The following is a 20,551-nucleotide window of genomic DNA, read 5'->3' as shown; positions in this document are numbered from 1 at the left end:
TGGATTTTATTTGGCCATATAGTCAATAATATCAACGATGTTGATATGAAAGTTTATTTATTTGAAATGTGAAGGAGTGAAATTATAGAATTATATATTTTGTTTGAAAAAAAAAAACAGCTCTGATTTTGACGTTTATTTCTATTTCCCGAAATCCATGATATCGTATTAATAGATCTTAATTGTTTTAATATATGTTCATTTTGTGTTGAATATTTTGTATGTTTGGAAAAAAATGATCCCGAGTCTCTTTAAATCCGCGTCCAATCAGCGAAATGGGCTCGAAATTTGAAAGGTGGAGCCTCATTGACCTGCTGCTCACCATCTCTCTCTCTCTCTCTCTCTCTCTCTGAGCGGCAGCGGCATGGAACTCTGATCAAACACAAGTGAGTAACGAACTCTTTCATTCGCGCCGTTTAATGACGGTTTAAAAGGTATTTGTCGTTAAATGTGTCACATGTGATGGCAAACTTCGTGTGTGTGTGTGTGTGTGTGTGTGTGTGTTGAGCCGCAGTTGATTGACTGTTTGTGTCATTTGTTTTTGTCTTAGTTTGGCGTCTTTCTGTCAGCGGTGAGCCGTTAAACGTGTGTTCCTTCACAAAAACCGGTTAAAAGCAAATGTTCTTCATAAAAAGCTTTGTAGTGTGTGTGTTGTTTGGTTTAGTCTGCACTGCACGAGCTCTGTTGGACAAGCGCATTTAAATCGGCGCGAAGTTTGAATCTGCAGCTGAGCGCGTCACCATAGCAACAATAACCGACTCCTGATGCCATTACGAATGTAAAGCTAATTAACAAAACAATCTCCTAATTACCGGTCTGAACCGCGGAGGATGCCAAAGCCACAACACTGAGGCTTTTTAGACATTTCTGACAGAAACCTTCCACACTGGTATCTTTAATTTACTGTTAATTATCCTTATATTGCAATCGTTGCCAGCACAAGCTGTAATCGCGTTCATTATGTCTGATTAACCGAATATATAACGTTAACTAAACGCATAATATAATCTTACACCTCTATATTACTGCCATCTGGGCTGGGCATTACATTGAGACACATTATTTTGAACAAAATATATATGTTTATATATGAAATATAAATTTGAGATTTAAATTAGGAATTCTAGTCAAGTCACCTTTATTTACATAGGCCTAGCACTTTATTCATTTACATTTAGTCATTTTGCAGACGGTTTTATGCAAAGCGCTTCTTCTTAAAGAGGCAAACACTGAGTCAATCACTCACTCAAAATCACTGAGTTTGACTGGAACACGGAGTCAAATCAATACAAATTGTGAATTCTGAAAATATAAGTGTAATTCTGAGAAGAAAAGCCTTAACTGTAAGATATAAACTCGTAATTGCGAGGGGGAAAAAAGTCAGAATTGCAACTTTCTCAAAATTACCTTTTTATTTTTGTTTATTTGGTATCAAAAACAAGCTTGACGTTCTTTTTTTCGCAATTCTGAGATATAAATTCGCAATTACAATGACTTTTTTCCGCAACAGAAAAATAAGCTTTCGTAGATAATGTGATTACTACTAATTATAACAGTAAAACAAGCTGCTGTAAAGCTGCTTTGAAACAATATGATTTGTGAAAAGCGCTATACAAAGTGACTTGAAAAGATGTAAAAATGCTAATGAAGGAATTCTGGAAACTGTTATGAGCCGGTGAACCAGGAGCCCAGTAAAGTGACTTATGCAAGCACAGATTAACCTTTCGTTCATTGTCACTCATTTATTTTCTTCAGTTTATGGTGTTGCCTGAGAATAGGGGTTGTTTATGATTTATCTGCATGTTTTATCTTCATCTTATGAGTTAGTTTTTGCTTTTTATATTGCTTAATAATGTTTAAAATTGTACAGCACTTTGGTACAACATTTATTGCTTTTAAATGTGCTTTATAAATAAAGTGAACTTGATTGTCTTGTTTGGCAGCACTCCTGGGTCTATTGAGCGTTTGCTGAAGATAATGGAGGTGAAGTCTGGGAAACATCGGACCTGCGGCTCCACGGGCTCAATTAACGAGCCAAAGCGGGAACCTGCCGTATCGTTAGCCTGGTGCGAGACTCCGAAGTTGATCAGGAAGGATGCATCGCTCCGCCGGCGCCTGCTCGTGTCTCGATCCTCGTCTGAAGCTACGCCTGGAGACATCTCCAGAGATCACCTGGCCTGCGAGAGCTTCGACTCTCCAGACGTCAGCCCGACCGGGCCTTTGTCTTACAGCACTTTAAAAGCAGACGACTTTGTGTTCTCCTGTCGGAAGCGCCGCCTCCTGTTCTCCCAGGCCGTCACGTCCACGCTGGAGACCGGCAGGAGCGGCGTTCGTATGAGCCCGATGCCGTTTCAGAACCAGGCCCTCGCTGAACCGGATCTGGACGAAAGCATCATAGCCGGTCTTCCCAGCTCGCCGCAAACCGACGACTTCACGCCGCTGACCGCAAAGGCCTTCCGGTCGCCCGTGAGAGCAGACATGTCCTCGCTCACGTCCGCCTCCGAGGACAGCGGCTTCAGCTCTTTGGGTCTGGATAAATCGCACGACTCCTCGGTGGACCACGACGGCTCCTTCCAGGAGCTGGTCCTGCCGGCGAGCTCGAGCGGGAAAGACAAGAGACGCTCGCGGCTGGAGAGACAGCGCAGACTGTCCACGCTCCGAGAGGGAGGCTCGCAGTCAGAGGACGGGCCCAAGAGCCAGCGGACGGAGCCTCGCGCCAGTAAAGATGAGGTGTTTTTGGACGGAACGCCGCTGAGCGCCGCCACGCTGATGATGCAGGAGCTGTCTCTGACTCCGGCACTGCAGCTCGTTTACACCATTAGCCATCAGCAGACCAGTTTAGAGGAGCTGCTCCGAGACGGGCCCGTCGGAACCAGCCTGCCGCTCTCGGGACTCATCGGACGCAAAATGGGCCTAGACAAGGTGGACGTCGTTGCAGAGCTGAGGATGAGAAACCTGAGACATGTGCTAGCGGTTATCTTGAGTCTCCTGTCTGCAGCTGACCTCTACAGGTACGTGATGCAGGTCAAATATTAATAGCTTTGGTTAGGGCTGCACGATTAATCGGAATGAAATCACAATCACGATTAGGCAAAAGCTTGTCAGTGAAGTACGGTTCTAGTAAATCTCCATCCGAAGGCCAGAGAAACTCCAAATACGCCCCGCAGAAGAAATCCAGGAAATCCCTATAGCGCTAGCTGAATAAACAGAAGATTTAACTGCTTTCAATGATCCAACGTGACTAATAAACACGACTACGACAATATATGATTTTTCATATATTCATCGTCTTATAATTTTCATTGTAATAAAGTATATAATAATGCAATGCTAATCGACATAGCCTTTATCACTGCTTAAATACTATGAACGTAGTTCACTGAGAAGCTACGCAAACAGCTTTCATAATTGCAGAACGATTTCTTCGATTTCATTATCGTGCGATTAAATCGTCTGAGATTATGAACGCGGTTTTGCGTAGCTTGTCAGTGAACTACGGCTCCGTGTAGTAAATGCTACTCCATATGAAAGCACGTGCTGGAGATTTACTACTAATCACAGAACCAGCTTTACTGACGAGATGCTCATGATAATCGCATTCGATTATTTGCACAGCCCCAACTTGGATTCTACAGAGCTATCTGATTTTAGACCTATCTTGAAACTGCCTTTTCTCTCTAAAGTCTTAGAGAAGGTAGTTTTTATTCAATTACTAAATTTAGGAAAAAAGGTTTTGGGGCACTACACTGCACTGAATCTGCACTTTTAAAGGTTCATAATGATATTTTACTAACTCTTGACTCGGGAGCTTTGGCTATTTTAGTGTTATTAGACCTTAGTGCGGCTTTTGATACTGTGGATCACAACATTTTGATCTCTCGATTGGAACTCCACGCTGGAGTCCGAGGGATGGCGCTTCAGTGGTTTAAGTCCTATTCAACGAACAGAAGTTTTGCAGTTAAATTTGGTGAATGCCTGTCGACTTCGGCTCCACTTAACTGTGGAGTTCCTCAAGGGTCCATTCTTGCTCCCCTTCTGTTTTCTTTGTATATGCTTCCTTTAGGATCCATTTTTAGAAAACATGGTGTTTCTTTTCATTGTTACGCTGACGTTTTCATAATGACAAGAACGCTCTAACTCCACTTTTGAACTGCTTAAGGGATGTAAAAAGCTGGATGGCTTTCAATTTTCTAAAATTTAACGATCATAAAACAGATTATTTTATTTGGACAAACTGAAAATTTGGCCTCTAGTCTGTAAATGTAAATTTAGGTCCCCTGGCTGTGTACAACAAAGTGGTTGTGAAAACTTTAGGTGTATGGTTTGACAGAGAACTCAAATTTACACGCAAGCATGAGCATATTACACAGATTTTGTTTTCTCTCAAATGGTTGCCGGTTTGTTTCAGAATAGAATACAAACTTTTAGTGTTTGTTTTTAAATCCAGCATATCTTGATGCCTTCTTGACACTTCTGCTAGGTCCTCGAGGTCTTCTGATCAGCAACTTTTAACAATTCCCAGATCTAGATTAAAACTTAAGGGTGATCGCTCCTCCTCAGTTGCTGCCCCGAAACGGTGGAATTTGTTACCTGTGAGTATTAGATCCGCTCCGACTACCTCTAGTTTTAAATCATTGTTAAAAACTTATCTATTAACTCAGGCTTTTAATCTCTCTGGGTGTTGAGTTTTATGTTCTTTGTGTCTTTTCTGTGTGATGTTACTGTCTGTAAATTTATGAAAAACATTTCTCTATCTTTGTACGGCATATTGGGCAACAATGGTTGTATTAATTCGTGCTATAGAAATAAAATGAGAATGCGCAATACTGTAAAAACGCAGAAAAAGAAATATAATGCAACAAATAAGCCCTAATATTAATTGGATAGTATTACTAGCCTAATAATAATAACAATAATGATAATAATTGTCTTGCTATCGTTAAAGGCATCAGCCACAGGCGATATCTCTGACTATCGTCGATACTATCATCTATCGGCACAACCTTAGTACTTATGTTAATAAAGGTTTTTACACCAAAAAAAACGTGAAAAACATCTCGTCAGTAATCAGCCGCTGTTGTGATTGGCTAACGTCACTGCATAGGAAACAGTATCAACGCCCCTCGCTATTGCATGAGTGTTTTTACAACATGATCAAAATAAAGCGGTTATTTCCAGACGAAGCATTATGAAATCATTTACTTATGGTTTGTGATGCAGATCTAGTTCCGCTTCATCTTTCAACAAATGATTCTTTGTGACTCTCCATGACACTGTGCCTCGATTACAAAACAAAATCCTCCGACACGATCTGAGACGCTAATAAAATAAACTATCCACTTGTTCCTTACGCTGGGATCCTTCTGATATCTGTACAAAGACGTGAACGAGCTGTTTAAACCACAATTGTGAAAAAAGCGATCAATCTTTCACTGCGTTTGTCCTGACGACAGACTCCTATCTGTTTACTGTATAGAGGCTGCGTTCCAGTCCATTTTTTTTTTTTATGCCCTTCACTCGCAAACATCCCTCCATCTCGTTTACTCGGATGTACGTCATTGATTACGTTGCATGAGTGCACACTACTGGAGAAACCCTTGTAATGGGCTGAACTGGAACGTCCTAAGCCCTTGATCACTTAGAATCCGCTATGGAGTTGGTTTATTGTTTACATTTTTCCCCTTATGAATTTGTTTGGTGCAGCATTCTATATGTATATGCTTGGGCTGTTATAAATGTAAAAAAAACAAAAAAAAACAATTTATAAATTATAGTTGTTTGGGGTGGGGATAAATTAAACGCGATCTGTGATGACATCATAATCGTGTTGCATTGTGGTCTATGGAGCGGCCTGAAGTGTGCATATGAAGCAGACTCGCTCCCTCTGACAAAATCGAGGGGTCGAGGGTCTGTCCATATAAACTTCCCTCGTCCACTTCACGAAGTGGAACGCACTTCAAAATGGCAGGGAAGTTCACGAGTGCGTGTCTAAAAGTGGAGTGGAACGCAGCCCCAGTGTAGACGAGATAGTGCAGTTATTTTGACGTGACACTCGCATTCTGCGTGATCAAGTGTTAGCCGTTAGCGAGTGAGCGCCAGTGGGTGGGGCCTATGCTGAGAAGAAGACTATTGGTCAATATCTTGCTCTGGAGGCGTGTTTATGCAAACGACTGCCTAGCTGACGTCACCTTGCCCCTCGGATCCCAAACGAGCCGTCTTCGGAGCTTGATTAAATAAATGCTTTGTTTATAATGAGGAGGCCGTTTTAAGCTATGAAACCTGCAGGATGTTTTAATGCAACAAAGACCTCAAGGCAAATTAGATTTTTCATGTCATGACCCCTTTAAACTGTGATTGACCACAGGTTTGGCCAGGTGTCCGATGACTGGAACGACGTCATCTCCGAAGATAAGAAAGCTGCTCACAGGAGAAGAAGCCACATCAGAGAGCTCAAGATCACACTGGAGGTGACGCGTCTAACTGTAATTAGCTGCACTCGTTTGCAGAGATAAACGTTTCAAACCGTGCAATGTTGCGTTGTCACATGACCTCATGTTGCGTGTTAGTGGAGTCCAGTTATCATCTTGGAAGCAGATACGGTAATTTAGCATTTTAAAGGAATAGTCCACCAGAAAATGAAAACTGTCATTTATGTCATTCCAAATCTGACTTTCTCTCTTTGGTGGAACATATTTTGAAGAATGCTGGTAACCCGTTTCGGTTCTCATTGACTTTCACTGTATGCACAAAAAATACAATGGAAGTCAATGGGAACCAAAATTAGCAACATTCTTCAAATTATCATTTTATGTGTTTTGCAGATAAAAAGAAATGCATACAGGTTTGGAACGACATGAGGGTGAGTAAATGACAATTTTCTCTTTTCTGTGAACTATCCCTTTAATTTGCGTTTTAAGTTTAGGTAATTTTGCATTTTAAGTTTGATTAAATGAGTCATGATTGAGATTTCCAGTTGTCATTGCACTGGTAATGTATGGGATGCCAGTGACAATTATAAAGTTACATTTTACAAAAACAAAACTGTTGAACATTAAATTAAATACAACATACCAGCTAAAAGCCTTTTTGTAGTATCGGTGAACATAAACATAACATAAGGTTGTTAAACACTTCATGAAATTGAAAATCTTGATCCACTCCTTATAGTCTCCTGGTCCACATTGCTTTGATCCAACATACATTTATCCACATAAAGTGTCTCTAGAAAACAAAACATTTTCTTACAACCTTACGTGAAATCTTCTGATAGAATACATCATGAAATGCAATCGCAGCAGGGTAACGGGTGCATTACAGCTAACATTAGCATCAAACTAAGACTTTTTATGAAATTAATAGTTAGCGTTCATTCAAATCTCACTTCAAACCAGCGTCGAGTGTTTGTAATAGCTTACGATTGCGATCTAATGTGGATTTTGGTCATATAATGTTGTTGAAATAAGTTATTTGTAGTTTTTTATACTAAGCTAATTTATTATTAAAATTAAAACATGGAAGAAATGTTGTTTGATAATTTCTTAAAAAATAAAGTTTTAATAATTTTAGTAGTAGTGGTAATAGTAGTAGTTGTGGTATTACGTACAGTCTACTGAACAATAGTAATATATTTCTGCTGCAATGTCTTCAAGTTAAACCGAACTTTTATTTTGACGGGTTGCCGTGAATACCTTTACATTTCTGTGTGTATATGATACGATGCTAGCTTTACTCAAATGAAACTGTAAAATACTCATGAAGTGACTCTCAGAGCAGTTCTGGAGATATTGTTCGTGTATTTATGTCCTCGTTTAGTGAGACGACAGATGCTGAAATCACCGCGAGCATTACGCGCTCTTCTGTGTGTGTGTGGTAAACGAAACCGAGTATCATTCATTCATACAGAGATATGATCGTGTAATATGATTTAATGCTCATCAGATCGCTCATAGATTTTTCCAAATCTAAACTAAAAGCTCTAATGCAGGGGTGCCCAACCCTGTTCCTGGAGATCTAGCTTCCTGCAGAGTTCAGCTCCAACCCTGATCAAACACACCTGTCTGTAATTATCAAGTGCTCCTTCAGATCCTAATTAGTTGGTTCAGTTGTGTTTGATCGGGTTTGGAGCTGAGCTCTGCAGGAAGCTAGATCTCCAGGAACAGGGTTGAGGACCCCTGATCTAATGGAAGCCTGCCTGAGTTTTGACGACAACCAGAGGCGGCACAAAATTTGCGCTGCTTCATAATTCTCTATGCAGGAAAAAACAAATATAGAAGGTTGTTCTATTGCAATCCCATGCGTGCATTAGAATCTGCAGTGAATAGCCGGAGCTGTTCTCTGACTGTGTGTTTGTCTGTAGGGTGGCAGACCGGCTCATGCTCCGGATGCGGACACCAGGTCAGCGCTGGCGTGCCGATCCGCTCTGGGCAGCGTACAGGCTCAGGCCCGAACGCCCCACACACACACGCCTTGCACTCCGACCCAGAGCAGCGGCCGGCGATGCAGCTCCAAACGCATGCAGTTCCTGCAGGTGACTCTGATAATACAGGGCTTCTGCTGCTCTTAAAGTCAATTCACACTTCACAAATTAAGGCATGAAAGTCTACATGAAATTACTTTAAAATGAAAGTAAATCAGGGGCCGGTTGCATAAAAGGTTAAGACTAGTCTTAAAAGTTAAGTTAGTCAGCAAATTTTTTTCTTTAAGACTGGTCATAATTTTAAAAATTTGCTACATATAAGCAGTGTTGGGGGTAATGCATTACAAGTAACGCAAGTTACATAATCGGTTTACTTTTTTCAAGTAACTAGTAAATTAACGCATTACTTTTTAATTTACAAGAAAATATCTGAGTTACTTTTTCAAATAATTAACGCCAGTTACTTTGTTTCCCATTTATTCACTGACCGCTCTCCTGTCCTCATGTTGAGAGAAATCGGGAGTAAGTGCAGAAGCATTCATTGTGTGCCGCGTGTATGGTTGGCTCTATGTGAGCATGCATCTCACCTGCACAAAAACAGATTCAGGATTCTTCCAAAATGAATAAAGAACAGTGAAATGCAAATTCAGAATGACACAAATCTGCAATACTTAAATGGTAAATAACACAAATATCCTTTGTGTTTAAGCCTATTTTATTAACCAATGTCTTTGCTGCTGAGCTTCGATTATCAAATTCAATCATACTAATAAGCAAAAACTACTTTAGATAAACTAACCATTTGTACTTCATTTTTATTTTATTTTTTTCTTCTCCTGCATTCTGCTGTACAGACGTTAAGTTACTTTTCCTTCAGCCTGAGGTTTATTCATTTCACTTTTTGGTGTGAAAGGGCTTTTACATTTACCAGAAATAGAACTTTTTATATTAAAAACTAAAAAGCCAGCCCAGCCCAGATTTGAAAAGTAACGCAAAAGTATTACTTATTAAGTATTATTAACGCATTACTTTCCATAAAAAGTAACTAAGTAACATAATTGGTTACTTTTTAAGGAGTAACGCAATATTGTAATTAGGGCTGTGCAAATAATCTAATGTGATTGTCATGCGCATCTCGTAAGTAAAGCCGGTTCTGTGATTAGTAGTAAATCTCCAGCACTACATCACTTATATTACTACACAGAGCCGTAGTTCACTGACAAGCTACGCAAAACTGCGTTCATAATTGCAGACGATTTAATCGCACGATAATGAACGCGATATTGCATAGCTTGTCAGCCCTAATTGTAGTGCATTACTTTTAAAAGTAACTTTCCCCAACACTGCATAGAAGTGTACATTAGTCTAAGTTGAATCCCAAAAATAAGACTGATTACAGACTAGTTCTTAAGACACCGTCTTAACATAGAGGATAATTTATGCAACTGGCCCCAGATCAGAAAGTCTTAAATTCATATAGTTATAGAATTAAATGTTGCATGCACTGCAAAAAAATAAACGTCTTCCACTGTATTTTCGTCTTGTTTTCCAATAGCCTTAAAGGGGACATCGGATGCCCATCTTCCACAAGTTGGTATCGTTCTTTAGGTTCTTCATGAAAAGTCTATAACATACTTTGGTTACAATTTAAAAAGCACTGTGGATTTCATCATCATTATAGGGTGGTTGTGTACACACTGCCAACATGCATATCAGTTCAAACAACATGTAAAAGTGAATTTTGCATACGATGTCCCATTTAAGATGCATTTACTTAAAATGCAAAATAAAGGTAACGGATGAAATTTAATGCAATGCTTAAAACAAGAACAAATATCTGTCAATGGGGAAATAAAAACATGTTTTCTCTTTGAATTAATTAGATTTTTCTGCACCCATTGCAGATATTTGTTCTTGTTTTAGTCACTAACTCTCTTTATATTGATCAGTTTCTCAGAAAACAAGCCTTATGTGATTTTACTCTCAGTGTATCTTGATTTAAGAATCTGTAGACATTTGCACTGGAAAACAGGACAAAATACTGAGGAAGATATTTGTTTTTTTGCAGTGTGATCAGAAAGTACAGTAAAAGTCAAGCTATTTTTTGTAAACTGAATTTAAAAGATCTTGTAAGTGTTGCTAAAACAACTAATTGTCTGGTCTCTAGACAATCACATTTAGTGTTGTGACTTATTGTGTTCCCTTTGATTTTATTCCTTGCATTTTCTGCACTTGGTCTTGAAGGTTTTAGGCTGATGATACACAGGGCAACTGTTTTTTTTTTGGGAAATTTCTTTAAAAATCTTAATTGGGGCTGGGCGATATGGCCCCAAAAAATTATCATGATAATTTACGATATAGATAATTATCACAACGGATGTCAAATCTTTATTTCTTTTGGGTTTGGGTTTTATTTTCTTTGGGTTTGGGTTCAGATTTTTGCTCCAAAGTGAAAGTTGTAGAAACCAGACCATTAATTTTCCTTAAATATCTTAATAGAAAAATGTATTTCTTAGTTCCTGCATGTGATATTGTTTCAAATCAAGAAACAGGTTTGTGTTTCCTGATAATATTAATAATAATACTTATTTTGTCTCTTAGAAATGCACATTTGTAGTAAAACTGTAGCAACCTCATTTTTATATGGTGAAATTTAATTATTCTGAGTTTTTTTTTTTTATATAATTAAGCATTAGTCTTCCATAGCAGCATACATTTAAATAATGATAAACTGTTAAAACCACACAAATAGCACACCTCAATGCCATGGTAAAAATATAACTATATGGTTTTTAGGTATTTGTATGAAAAACAGTAGTCTAAAAACATTTAGTATAGGCTAAATACACACATGCTATAGCTTGATCACAAAAATACTGTAATTATGTTCCATTACTCCTTTAATACATTTAATTCATGTCTACGTTATAAATCGTTCTCGATTTCTTGCCCAGCCCTAATCGGAGTACTTTAGCTCGGTCATGGGCCCTGTGTCTCGCCTGGCTGCCTGCTGACGGGAACATTGCCCAAAGTTACCCCGGGTGTCATCAGCCTTGAAGTCTTAGTGTTAGTTCAGCCAAAAATGAATATTCTGTCATTAATTACTCGCCCTCGTGTCGTCCCAAACCCGTAAGAGCTTCGTTCATCTTCAGAACACAGATGAAGATATTTCTGATGAAATCCGAGAGCTCTCTAAGCCTCCATAGACAGCAAGCATCCGAACACCATCAAGACTCAGAAACGTAGCATCGGTAAAATAATCCATGTGTCATCAGCGGCTCAACCGTAATATTATGAAGCTACGAGAATACTTTGTGCGCAAAGAAAACTAAAATAACGACTTTATTCAACAATTCGTCTCCTCCGCGTCACCCTATATTTTGGAGAGCATCACATACGTACATTGTTTACGTCGTTGACGCTTTGATCTGAACGTAAACAATGTATCCGCGTACATGCGTTGCGTAGGTTGTTTACGTATGTGATGCTCTCCAAAATATAGGGTGACGCGGAGGAGACGAATTGTTGAATAAAGTCGTTATTTTAGTTTTCTTTCCGCACAAAGTATTCTCGTAGCTTCATAATATTACGGTTGAGCCGCTGATGACACATGGATTATTTTACTGATGCTACGTTTCTGAGTCTTGATGGTGTTCAGATGCTTGCTGTCTATGGAGGCTTAGAGAGCTCTCGGATTTCATCAGAAATATCTTCATCTGTGTTCTGAAGATGAACGAAGCTCTTACGGGTTTGGAGCGACACGAGGGTGAGTAATTAATAACAGAATATTCATTTTTGGCTGAACTGTCCCTCAGAACCCTGCAGAAGCTGTAATCTAGAGCTTGGTAGTTGTGCGTGTCTAAGCGCTCCGTCTGTGGCTCAGGTGGCCGAGACTCTGTTGAGCGACGAGTATCTGAAGCCGTGTCCGCGCTGTCAGCGTCCGGCGCGCTGTCACGCTCTGCGCGGTGAGGGTCAGTGCAGCTGGAGCGACTGCAGCTTCCGCTTCTGCACGGCGTGCTCCTGCGCGCTCCACGGATCCAGAGACTGCGCGCACCTGTCTGCCAGACGCCGGAGCAAGAGAGACGTGCTGCCGGGGAGCGCACAGAGCAAACGCAACGTCCGGCGCCTCTGAGTGTGTGTGTGTGTGTTTAATTATGAACTTCTCATGAGTTTTGCACTTGTGTACAGCAATCATCTCGGTCCTGTGTATCTGCACGTTTGTACATATTGCTCTTTACATGCTTGTTTTTATACATTGTTTTAAATAAAGCCCTTTTTTACCTATAAATCTAAGTGAACACTGTCATCTGTTGATGAGGGATGAGCAGAAGAGTTCATGAGAGGGATCTCTGGAGTGTCTTTGTGTATATCTTTTTATATATTCATTTTTACATGCGTTTAAATGCATTGGTACTCAATGGAAAACACTTTTGTTGTTTTAAGTGTATTGTTACTAGTGTGAAGAGCTGGTCGATTACTTGTAATTTGGAATCTGTTACTGATTATAAATTACAAGACAGAAATTGTAGTTCGTAACATAATCCATCACGTTACACAATTTAGGTAATATAATCAGACTACTTTTAGATTACTTTTGATCGGTTTATCGCATTGATTTAAATAGTATAATTTAATACCATATTGATATAAAAATACAAAGAGTAAGAAAATGTTCATGTTATTAACAACATGAAATATTATATTATATCAAGTTTTCCCAAATTGGGTTTGAGAAGGAACTGCAGGGGGTTTATGAGTTTAATGAAAAGCTAATAATTAAATCACAAAAACGTTGAATTAAAACATAATTTAAAAAATAAAACTAGTATTTGTTTTCCTGCATGTCATGTGACCATAACCTGTGTCACAGAACCATGAACACAAATGTGGTGCTTCATTAAACTATTTCTTTTAAAATATCAGGGTACTTCAAATAAAAATATATATTAGGTGAAAGAGGATCAGATGAGAATTTGTGCATTTTTAAAGTGTTTGAATATCTAATCATGTAATCGCTAAGAAGGTAACTAGTCTGATTAGGAGTATTTCGGTTTGTAATATACTCTAACCACAAGTACTTAATTTTTGGGATCTGATTACATAATCCAGGGTTACACTTTATTTTAAAGTGTCCTTGTTACAGTGTAATTATACATTAATATTAATTAACTACATGCACTTACTATATTGTTAGGATTAGGGTTTGGTTTAGGGTTACTTGCATGTAATTATGCATAATTAAGTGTTGTTATAATAGTAAGTACATGTAACATGTAACAAGGACACTGTAAAATAAAGTGTTACCTACAGTATATATATATATATATATATGGGCCATTCTACAGAATCGGTCTAAACTGCTGCCCCACAACCAAAAAACCATTTAAGATCCTTCTATTATGTACTGAAACCCACAATAATATTTAAAATATTAGTAAGCCTAATATATATAAAATCATCATTTATTGGGTACTTTCCATTGGGAGGTCACTGTCCCAAACTAACCCCTAAATTTCAGCTTCTGAAAATTATATTAAATTTTTTTCCCATTGTTTTTAAAAGTATCTTTTTCATTCATTTAAAAAGTGAGTATATTTTCTGTGTAAATTATGAAACTTTATGTAAAAAAATGTGTACCGCATTTTCATGTCGCTACCGAACCGTGTATGTTTGAGACTGATTTGAACTAAACTCGTTCCAAACCCGTAAGAGCTTCGTTCATCTTCAGAACACAGATGAAGATATTTCTGATGAAATCCGAGAGCTCTCTAAGCCTCCATAGACAGCAAGCATCTGAACACCATCAAGACTCAGAAACGTAGCATCAGTAAAATAATCCATGTGTCATCAGCGGCTCAACCGTAATATTATGAAGCTACGAGAATACTTTGTGCGCAAAGAAAACTAAAATAACGACTTTATTCAACAATTCGTCTCCTCCGCGTCACCCTATATTTTGGAGAGCATCACATACGTACATTGGATACATTGTTTACGTCGTTGACGCTTTGATCTGAACGTAAACAATGTATCCGCGTACATGCGTTGCGTAGGTTGTTTACGTATGTGATGCTCTCCAAAATATAGGGTGACGCGGAGGAGACGAATTGTTGAATAAAGTCGTTATTTTAGTTTTCTTTGCGCACAAAGTATTCTCGTAGCTTCATAATATTACGGTTGAGCCGCTGATGACACATGGATTATTTTACCGATGCTACGTTTCTGAGTCTTGATGGTGTTCGGATGCTTGCTGTCTATGGAGGCTTAGAGAGCTCTCGGATTTCATCAGAAATATCTTCATCTGTGTTCTGAAGATGAACGAAGCTCTTACGGGTTTGGAGCGACACGAGGGTGAGTAATTAATAACAGAATATTCATTTTTGGCTGAACTGTCCCTCAGAACCCTGCAGAAGCTGTAATCTAGAGCTTGGTAGTTGTGCGTGTCTAAGCGCTCCGTCTGTGGCTCAGGTGGCCGAGACTCTGTTGAGCGACGAGTATCTGAAGCCGTGTCCGCGCTGTCAGCGTCCGGCGCGCTGTCACGCTCTGCGCGGTGAGGGTCAGTGCAGCTGGAGCGACTGCAGCTTCCGCTTCTGCACGGCGTGCTCCTGCGCGCTCCACGGATCCAGAGACTGCGCGCACCTGTCTGCCAGACGCCGGAGCAAGAGAGACGTGCTGCCGGGGAGCGCACAGAGCAAACGCAACGTCCGGCGCCTCTGAGTGTGTGTGTGTGTGTTTAATTATGAACTTCTCATGAGTTTTGCACTTGTGTACAGCAATCATCTCGGTCCTGTGTATCTGCACGTTTGTACATATTGCTCTTTACATGCTTGTTTTTATACATTGTTTTAAATAAAGCCCTTTTTTACCTATAAATCTAAGTGAACACTGTCATCTGTTGATGAGGGATGAGCAGAAGAGTTCATGAGAGGGATCTCTGGAGTGTCTTTGTGTATATCTTTTTATATATTCATTTTTACATGCGTTTAAATGCATTGGTACTCAATGGAAAACACTTTTGTTGTTTTAAGTGTATTGTTACTAGTGTGAAGAGCTGGTCGATTACTTGTAATTTGGAATCTGTTACTGATTATAAATTACAAGACAGAAATTGTAGTTCGTAACATAATCCATCACGTTACACAATTTAGGTAATATAATCAGACTACTTTTAGATTACTTTTGATCGGTTTATCGCATTGATTTAAATAGTATAATTTAATACCATATTGATATAAAAATACAAAGAGTAAGAAAATGTTCATGTTATTAACAACATGAAATATTATATTATATCAAGTTTTCCCAAATTGGGTTTGAGAAGGAACTGCAGGGGGTTTATGAGTTTAATGAAAAGCTAATAATTAAATCACAAAAACGTTGAATTAAAACATAATTTAAAAAATAAAACTAGTATTTGTTTTCCTGCATGTCATGTGACCATAACCTGTGTCACAGAACCATGAACACAAATGTGGTGCTTCATTAAACTATTTCTTTTAAAATATCAGGGTACTTCAAATAAAAATATATATTAGGTGAAAGAGGATCAGATGAGAATTTGTGCATTTTTAAAGTGTTTGAATATCTAATCATGTAATCGCTAAGAAGGTAACTAGTCTGATTAGGAGTATTTCGGTTTGTAATATACTCTAACCACAAGTACTTAATTTTTGGGATCTGATTACATAATCCAGGGTTACACTTTATTTTAAAGTGTCCTTGTTACAGTGTAATTATACATTAATATTAATTAACTACATGCACTTACTATATTGTTAGGATTAGGGTTTGGTTTAGGGTTACTTGCATGTAATTATGCATAATTAAGTGTTGTTATAATAGTAAGTACATGTAACATGTAACAAGGACACTGTAAAATAAAGTGTTACCTACAGTATATATATATATATATATGGGCCATTCTACAGAATCGGTCTAAACTGCTGCCCCACAACCAAAAAACCATTTAAGATCCTTCTATTATGTACTGAAACCCACAATAATATTTAAAATATTAGTAAGCCTAATATATATAAAATCATCATTTATTGGGTACTTTCCATTGGGAGGTCACTGTCCCAAACTAACCCCTAAATTTCAGCTTCTGAAAATTATATTAAATTTTTTTCCCATTGTTTTTAAAAGTATCTTTTTCATTCATTTAAAAAGTGAGTATATTTTCTGTGTAAATTATGAAACTTTATGTAAAAAAATGTGTACCGCATTTTCATGTCGCTACCGAACCGTGTATGTTTGAGACTGATTTGAACTAAACCCATGAATTTATGATCCGGAAATATTCCCGTGTCGCTCTCTCTCTCAGCTACCAGGTGTGAGTACATTGGTCTCTTCATTTTGAGGTAAATGTGTAGCTTTAAGGAACGTCACTACCGAACACCTTTTTCCTGCAGTTAAGCACACTTTTTTGGGGAGTTATTCCATAACATTTAGTTTTTATTTGTATACCATTGTTCAGAAGTGTGCTAGCTAAGCATGTGCTGATTCAAAAGTATCTAGAATCGTCACTACCGAAACATTAGGTGGCGTTTCAGTGGTGACATCTTTGTTGGTTTTTGGGTGTCATCCCAAAGAATATTCGCTATCGAAACAGAAACATGTCATTGCTTCAGTAGCGACACAAAGAAACACAATCCTTTATTTGGAGGAAATAAACACAATTTAGTATTTTAGTATGTTCTAGTGTTTTAGTATGCAAGATAAGTTCTGCAGTGTGATGTGGTCGCTACCGAAACATGGGCGGTTTTGTCAAAAGTAAAGTAAACTGAATGATCAACTGAGATGTTATGATAGTTTTTGGTTCAGTGTATATTCAAACTAATGAGACCTTAACTTTGAAATCAGTATGATCAACTTTATACCTTTTACAAAGAAAGATTGCATTCAAAATACAACCAAAATCATAAATTACACTTGAAAAATTTTTAAAAATGTCATTGTTATTGATTTACCTCTAAAAGTTTTTTTAATAAAATATCAAATAAATATATTTATAATGTAGATGTAGGCAAAATCTTAATAGGTCAATATAACCCTTCTAATTAAATTATTATTACTGTGTTTCGGTAGTGACGAATTTAGGGAGGGGACAAATATTCCAAAATCTTCTGAAAATACATTGTGTACCTGGAATAATATACAATTTGCATACATACACATTTTTTGGAAAAATACTTTTTTTTTTTTTTTTTAAACATTTCCAGCTCTGACTTTGGACCAATTCTGTGGAATGGTCCATATATATATAATTTTTTTTAATATAAATCATATCTACAAACATTACTGTAAGTATGTGCTGCAGATCGTTTAATTAGCTCAGTTTACAGTTTTTAGTGTATAGCAGCTTGCTAAAATTAAATCAGTTTTTGTTTTTTTTGAAAAACCCCATATATTTATACCTCGCAACTCCATCAGCTTTCTTGTTTTAATTTATATAATTGATATACTCTTCATCAGCATTTCTTCACGAGTCTGAATCACCTGTTATTTCAGTCTCATTGAGGATCTATTATAGCTTTTGTTGATTTTTTTTGTATTAATTTTATTTTTGATATTTTCTGCTTTCATGTTGTTCAGTGAATGTTTTCGTAATTTAGTTCTGTTTTTTTGTCATTTTTTTGTTTTTATTTAAATATGTCTATATATTTTTTTACATTTCCATTTGTTTTAGTTTTTAGAAATGTTAGTACATCACATTAAAAGGGATAATTCACCCAAAAATGATCAATTCTGTCATTAGTTACTCATCCTCTCGTCGTTCCAAGCCTCGTTGACGTGTGTGGAAGCGCTGTGTGTTTCTGCGTCTTCAGTCTGTATTATTATTATTATAATTATTATTAATTATAGATCTTTCATGAGCATCTGTGGAATTATGTTCTGATCCAGCAGCTCCGTCAGTCATTGTTTGAGCTGGTTTTCATCAATGATCTGTTCACACTCGAGTGCGTCATGAAGGATTTACAGCATCTTCAGCTCATGATTACAGTAAGACTTCATTCATTATTCACTCAGAAACATCTGAAAACCATCACTCTGTCATCGTTTACTCTCTCTCTCTCACTGACAGATACGAGCTCCGTCTGAGCGTCTCACCAGACAACAAATAAGACCTTACTGCATCAGGTGCAGGAACATAAACAAAACACTAAACGTTTGACTTCTGCGTGAACATCCTGCTGGGGCTGGTTGCATAAAAGGTTTAGACTAGTCTTACAAGTTAGTCATCTAATTTTTTCTTTAAGTCTGGTCATATTTTTTACAATTTGCTTACATAAAAACTTAGATTAGTCGAAGTTGAATCCAACAGATGTGAGAGACAGACACATGAGACACGGACCAGAGACACATGAGACACAGATGTGAGAGACACACATGAGACAGATGTGAGAGACAGACACATGAGACACGGACCAGAGACACATGAGACACAGATGTGAGAGACAGACATGAGACACGGACCAGAGAGACACATGAGACACAGATGTGAGAAAAAGACACATGAAACACAGATGTGAGAGAAAGACATGAGACATGGACCAGAGAGACACATGAGACAGTGAGAGACAGATGAGCATCACACCACATCCATCAGGTGCAGGAACATAAACAAAACACTAAACGTTTGACTTCTGTGTGAACATCCTGCTGGGGCTGGTTGCATAGAAGGTTTAGACTAGTCTTACAAGTTAGTCATCTAATTTTTTCTTTAAGTCTGGTCATATTTTTTTACAATTTGCTTACATAAAAACTTAGATTAGTCGAAGTTGAATCCAAAAATAAAACTGATTACCCTTTGGCTAACTGCTAGCTGGTCAAACTCGTACTTAAGACACTGTCTTAACATAGAGGATAAGTTTATGCAACATAGTTTATGCCCCTCTATGTTAAGACAGTGCCTTAAGAACTAGTCTGACCAACTAGCAGTTAACCAAGGGGTAATCAGTCTTATATTTTGGATTTAACTTAGACTAAGTGTTTACAGTGCATCCGGAAAGTATTCACAGCGCTTCACTTTTTGTTGTTACAGCCTTATTCCAAAATGGATTATTTTCTTCAAAATTCTACAAACAATACCCCATAATGACAACATGAAAGAAGTTTGAAATCTCTCAAAAAAATGGGGAAAAAATCACATGCACATAAGTATTCACAGCCTTTGTTCAGTACTGTGTTGAAGCGTGTTTGGCACCAGCAGCCTCAAGTATTTTTGGGTATGATGCGACAAGCTTTGATCATCATCATTTGGCAATTATCTGCCCTTCTTCTCCTCGCCTCGTCACCTCTCAAGCTCTCTCAGGATGGTTGGGGGCAGACGCCAGAGGTGGGAGCAAGTCACACATGTTCAAGTCTCAAGAAAGTCTCAAGTCACAGAGCAAAAAATCAAGCAAGTCGAGTCGAGTCCTGCTAAAGATCAAGTCAAGTCACGGTTCCAAACAGGTATAACAGGTACAAGTTATATTTTACTTTTGCCACAACCTTTTTTATTTTTCCTCAGAAATTAACTTTCTCAATTATACATTTGAAATAATAGTAGTTTAAATGTAACATTTTGAATATAGATATATGAAATAAAAATGTTACTTTTAATTATGAAATTAAAAACGCCAGCAGGTGGTGGCAAATCACTGTTTTAATGAGTGACTAACGCATTCATTTAACTGGATCATTCAAATCAGTTGATTCATTCATGAACAAGCAAGAATGGTTCACTGAATCACTCAACTGATTCGTTCAATAAACAATAACATAACAGGCCAGTTTGGTCGTAAAAATGTGAAGCCATTAGATTAGAGGCAACCACTCCATTTTAATTACAATCCAAACAAAGACGCTACACATACCAGCATGAGTTGTTGTTTTTTTATTTGAATGACATTGAGACAGTTCAAGATTTAGAGCCAATAATCCATGGTCTGATTTTAACTTTGTGAAATTATTCTATGACACCTGCACAAAACCAACAGACGGGCTGAATGACGAAGCTAATTCATTCCCCGCCATTAGGTGGCGCTTAGGTTTCCTAACAAAACAGCGCTGCATTTATAGGCTACTATTTAATAGGGAGATAAGAGGAAAAGAAAGTAGCATGGACACTTTTCTGAAGAATATCAGTTCCCT

General features: G+C 37.9%; 1 protein-coding gene across 2 annotated transcripts; it reads left to right on the top strand.

The window, feature by feature from the left end:
• The first annotated feature begins 296 nt into the window (after nt 1-296).
• On the top strand, nt 297-12,708 carry LOC107739836 (F-box only protein 43-like). Of its 2 annotated transcripts, none has more exons than XM_016552046.1 (5): nt 297-386; nt 1,944-3,011; nt 6,365-6,467; nt 8,357-8,527; nt 12,300-12,708. In XM_016552046.1, exons 2-5 carry the CDS (start codon nt 1,978-1,980, stop codon nt 12,546-12,548), a joined length of 1,557 nt encoding a protein of 518 aa, XP_016407532.1. In that variant the 5' UTR covers nt 297-386; nt 1,944-1,977; the 3' UTR covers nt 12,549-12,708. The 2 variants fall into 2 exon arrangements, with proteins under 2 accessions (XP_016407532.1, XP_016407533.1); XM_016552047.1 differs by having other exon boundaries at nt 1,936-3,011.
• Nucleotides 12,709-20,551: the final 7,843 nt, after the last annotated feature.

The sequence above is a fragment of the Sinocyclocheilus rhinocerous genome, unplaced genomic scaffold (genome assembly GCF_001515625.1).
Source record: "Sinocyclocheilus rhinocerous isolate Xijiao unplaced genomic scaffold, SAMN03320098_v1.1 scaffold645, whole genome shotgun sequence".
Taxonomy (NCBI): domain Eukaryota; kingdom Metazoa; phylum Chordata; class Actinopteri; order Cypriniformes; family Cyprinidae; genus Sinocyclocheilus; species Sinocyclocheilus rhinocerous.
Note: the sequence above shows the minus strand (reverse complement) of the source record. Positions and strands in the feature narration are given on the sequence as shown.